This window comes from Abrus precatorius, unplaced genomic scaffold (genome assembly GCF_003935025.1).
Source record: "Abrus precatorius isolate BTA unplaced genomic scaffold, Abrus_2018 Scaffold7, whole genome shotgun sequence".
In the NCBI taxonomy this organism is placed as follows: domain Eukaryota; kingdom Viridiplantae; phylum Streptophyta; class Magnoliopsida; order Fabales; family Fabaceae; genus Abrus; species Abrus precatorius.
Window position 1 is genome coordinate 31,804,400 of NW_020874417.1, and position 4,586 is coordinate 31,808,985.

At 31.4% G+C, this 4,586-nt stretch overlaps 1 protein-coding gene across 1 annotated transcript; it reads right to left on the reverse strand.

Annotated features, from left to right (window-relative positions):
* Positions 1-809: 809 nt before the first annotated feature.
* On the reverse strand, positions 810-4,226 carry LOC113871794 (serine decarboxylase 1-like). Its single transcript, XM_027508899.1, has 5 exons — positions 4,121-4,226; positions 2,257-2,488; positions 1,963-2,153; positions 1,704-1,840; positions 810-1,400 (listed from the first exon to the last, which is right to left on the reverse strand). Exons 1-5 carry the CDS (start codon positions 4,224-4,226, stop codon positions 810-812), a joined length of 1,257 nt encoding a protein of 418 aa, XP_027364700.1.
* Between the last annotated feature and the right edge of the window lie 360 nt (positions 4,227-4,586).

Here is a 4,586-nt window from a genome sequence, read left to right on the forward strand (position 1 = left end):
GAACAAGAACACTCAAAATTTGAGAGAATAGAGGACAAAATTTGAAAGAGAAAGGAGAAACGGAAAACGGGTTACGTGGATCTTTTGCAGGTTGCAATTGATAAACAGATCAAGTATCAATTTGAAGAAAATTCTCGATCGAGTAACATTCTTTCCACTTTCTTACTCAATTGAATTCAAAACATTAAAATTTTTAATTGTGTTCTATTCTGTGAACTATATTCGTCCATTTATGAGTATACACAAACACAACACACACCGCGCTTGTATCAGCAAATCAAGTTTGTCACCCCCTGCAATCTTTTCTTCGGCAGAAATACACTACGAGCTGCACACGATTTCTTAATTTTTTTTTTATTAATTTTATTTTTTAATAATAACAATTTTTTAACACGTGTTTAAGATGGAAACTGAATCATGTACATTTTTAATAAAATACATCACATATAAATTTAATGGACGTAGTGGGCAACTTAGGCATGAGCATGTTCTTCTTCGTATCATCATCCTCTTCTCCCACACAATCATTCTGAATTTTCATTCGTTGTTCTGTTCAATATCAAGACAGAGACAGTGAAACCGGCTGTTAGCCACGTAGCCAAGTGAGCCTATGATGATTAGAAACCAAGACAATGGAGCAAAGTTTTGGTGCGGTACCCCATTCAAATTTCTAATTTATCCTTAGTCTCTCTAATTTCTAGACTTCTCCATCTATATATAATAATTAATATATTCTTAACTTTTACATAAACATATAAATAAGATTTTTTTTCTTTTTCCTCTACATAGATAAATAAGGAGGAGGCATGTCAAATCATTTCTCCCCATGGGTATGAACTATGCAATGCACAAGCACAATTTTTAGCACCAATGTCCTTTGCAATGCATGGAGGCTTTCTGAACGTTTCTCCTAAACAAATGAGTTGCTTTCTAGTAAATTCAACAACAAAGGAGTCTATGGTTTCGACGGTAACATGCTGCATCACAACCACATGTGCAATATTACCCTTACAAGCCAAATTCCACTTGCGTGTAAATTCTTCATCCAGAGGCCTTTCAAAGACAACTGTATTACTAAATTCATTCAGCATTGCACCAATGCCACGTTTACGCAGTTGATCATAGAAGTAGCGTGCATTCAGGAGACACTCCTCTACTTGTTTTTTGAGTCCTATTAAACCTCTTTCTTGGAGAGCATACCAAAGGAAGATTGAAGCATGCCCACTACGACTACCTGTGATTGTGGCATCCCTTGAAGCAATGTATTCAACATGTCTTGATAAGGCATTGATGTGTTCTAAACGTGTTATCATAACACCACAAGGAATTGGGCAGCCCAAGAACTTATGGCCAGAAATGGTTATACTTCCAATGGGCTTCTTGAAGGTAATCTTTGGAGCCTGCACAAACCAGACTATGTTACTATAGGAAGCAATGTTGGTTTGCCCCCACATCCAAAATTGTCATTTATAATTATTTATTATTATTATTTTCATTTAAGTCATTTTATCTAAAATACCCTTTTTTTTATCTTATAAATATACTCCTAATAAAAAAATTAAAATTAAAAGTGACAATAGACAATTTTAAACAAATTTTTCCATTCTTTTTTTCTTGGTAGCACTTTTTACTATTACTGTCAACTGCACTATCAATGTAATGTTTATATTAAACATAAAAGTGTGGTAGATACTTTTACTCACTCCTTTAATAAATGGTAGCATTATTCCGAATAAGGCTCCATCACAATGAATATAGAATCGATCACGATGGAAGCCACTTTCATCAAGTGTTTGTAGTACATGATCAATGTCATCAATAGCTCCTTTCATAGTTGTTCCTAATTTATATGCCAAAAAGAAAATAAATCCTTCAATTAGTTCGGTCAAGTGTTTGAGGATGTGACTGTATAAGCTTCTTAAATTGTAATGTGTTCTAATTGTCAAAGAATATAAGGAAGACCTATATTTAGATTGATGATGGCTGGCTTGTCCTTGTGAGCAAGTTGAGACTTCAAATCAGTGTAATCAATCTCCCCAGAGACCAACGTGCCAACTTTCACGCATTGCATTTTATACATCCTTGCTATTTTGAATATTGAATAATGGGAGTCCTGTGACGTATATAGAATCCCATCAGAAAATTTTTCCCTCCTGCGTATACAGTAGACATTAATCAATGATTATTTGTAATATTGGTTGCATATTATTTGTAACATACCAAAAGCCTTTACAAATAAAGTTCAACAAAACTTACCCCAATAAAATCCCATGAAGATTTCCTTCAGTTCCACCAGTTGTGACATATCCCCAATACTCATCCCTATTTATCTTCCATAGGTTGGCAAACCAATCAAGCACGCAAACTTCAAATTCTGTTGAATTTAGACTAAAACTGCTCCGTATAAATGGATCACCAGCATTATTTAGGTGAAAATGCAACAAGGGTTTCAGTGCATCATAGTCGAAGTCCAGATTAGTCGGATAACCTACTTTTGCGGATATGCCATTAGGAGAGGTCTTGCAATAAATTAAAATGTACTCTTTTACATCCACACACACACACACGTGCATATGTATACGTGTGCATCTATTTATTTTAAGTATGATGTAACTTTTAAATTAACTTCCCAAATAATGCAGTTTTTAAAAAAATTGTGGTTTTTACACACAATTTCTTAAAATTTTGAAGTTGTAATTCTTGTCTATAACTTCTTTAAAAGTTTATTATATACTTAAATCCAATTCTAAAAAATCAAAACATTTTAGGATAAATTTACTTTTTGGTTAATTAAATTTGTTTATATATTTAATTATTTATTTTTCATCTGTTTATTTAAATAGGTAAAGAGAATTTTCTTTCATCTTTTTTTATTAAATTATCTAAATAGTATATTTTTTAGTCTTTTCTTTTTATCTATCTCATTTATTTATTTTTTTATTTGATCTCTCATCTAAGAGCGATTTAGGTTTTATAATTAGAAACCTAAGGAAAAACCTCTAACAAGTCGACGAGTCAAGCTATAGGTTTTATAACTAAAATCCAAACCAGGCGTAGAATTTATGAGGGTCAGGTTAACGTATTCATTCTCATCTCTTATTCCGAGAGCAGATTTTCATTTTGTGCTCTCCTTTTTACTCCTTTTGTACCTTAGGTCTTTTCTATTACTTTCAAAAAATTAAATTTTGAAAGTGACCGATTTATAATTAAATTTTAAAAACAATTTACGAAATGCTTTCAAATTTAAATTTTTAAAAGAATATTTTTAAATTAAACTTTCAAAACAATATTTTAGAATTCAATATTTAAATAAAAAACACGGGGTGTAAAAAAAAAACCCTGTGAAATGTTATATATTTTTTGGGCACATCTCAAATGTTATATTTTGTTCCGAGAGATAGTCTCAAGACAAACTCTTCTCCATTCCTGTCCATTCTTTACATTTCCTACTTAATACTAAAATATAAAAACCCCCCAGGTCCGTTGAATAACTAGCATTAAATCAATGGCACTAAATAACGCTTACCTTTTTTTCGTAACAAGGACAGCTTTGTATATGCTGCCAGAACACCTAGGGCTAGGAATGTAATGACATATGGGTAAATTACAAAATCAAATAAAGTTTCGCTTACCTAGTATATTTGTCCAAGTAGTGTATAAAATATTAGAAAGTTGATTTTGCGCTTGACTTACACGCACAGCATATCAAATGAGAATAAAAAGAATTCAATTATTAATTTTTATTGTAAATATTTTTAAATATATATAAAATCATGTATGTTTTAAATAAATTACATAATTTTTAAAGTTAAATATGTGGGTTTAATTTTTAATTTTAACTATATATGTATAGGGACTCGACATTGGTAAATCGAACCTTCGTTACTTTGTTTGACTCGTAATGAAGATTACAATTAGAAGAAAAAAAACTTATCATATAATTCGTAATTTATGGCCATGACTTTTAATTATAATAATAATAAGTAAATCGTGAGTGTGAACAACAATTTATTATAAGTTATAGTATTAAAAAAAATAATTTTCAAGTAGCATTATGCAGGAAACTATAATAGAAATTATACTATGCTGTTAGAAAAGCCCATCAGAAGGATATACACACCCAGAAAATGCAATTTGTTTTGATTGAGTGTCCCCACGTAGTGAGTAATTATTTCAGCCAAATTGGCCTTTGTCTCCCCGTTGCCTTTGGTGATAGCAAGGCTCATAAGTTCATTTTTCGCTTTGGTTTCTCTCACTTTCTCTTCTTCTCTTGATTTCTTCCCATTGCTGAGCACTCTAGGTAACCGCTCTGTCACACTAATGGTCGGAGGAGTGTTGAGAGGCATTTTAACGTTCTTCTGCACTTGCTATGCGTTTGAGAAAAAAAAATAATTAGTGAAATTTATTAGCATAAAAAAAGTAGAAAAGTCATATATAGTTCGAATTCTTATTAATTGAAGAGAGAACGTTTAATTTTCTTAGAAGAAAATATGTACAACTTCTTTTAATCCCTTTTCCTACTTGAAAAAACACACAAAAATCATGATCTATGATTACGGTCAATCATAAAAACCTCTTAGCACAAT

Bases quoted from the DNA above. Each gene is read 5' to 3' on its own strand.
- LOC113871794 (XM_027508899.1), bottom strand. From the start codon at position 4,226: ATGAGCCTTGCTATCACCAAAGGCAACGGGGAGACAAAGGCCAATTTG. The intron at 2,489-4,120 runs GTGTGTATATCC...CCGCAAAAGTAG, and splicing joins AAACAAATTGCATTTTCTGG to GTTATCCGACTAATCTGGAC. The intron at 1,841-1,962 runs GTCTTCCTTATA...CATATAAATTAG, and splicing joins CATCATCAATCTAAATATAG to GAACAACTATGAAAGGAGCT.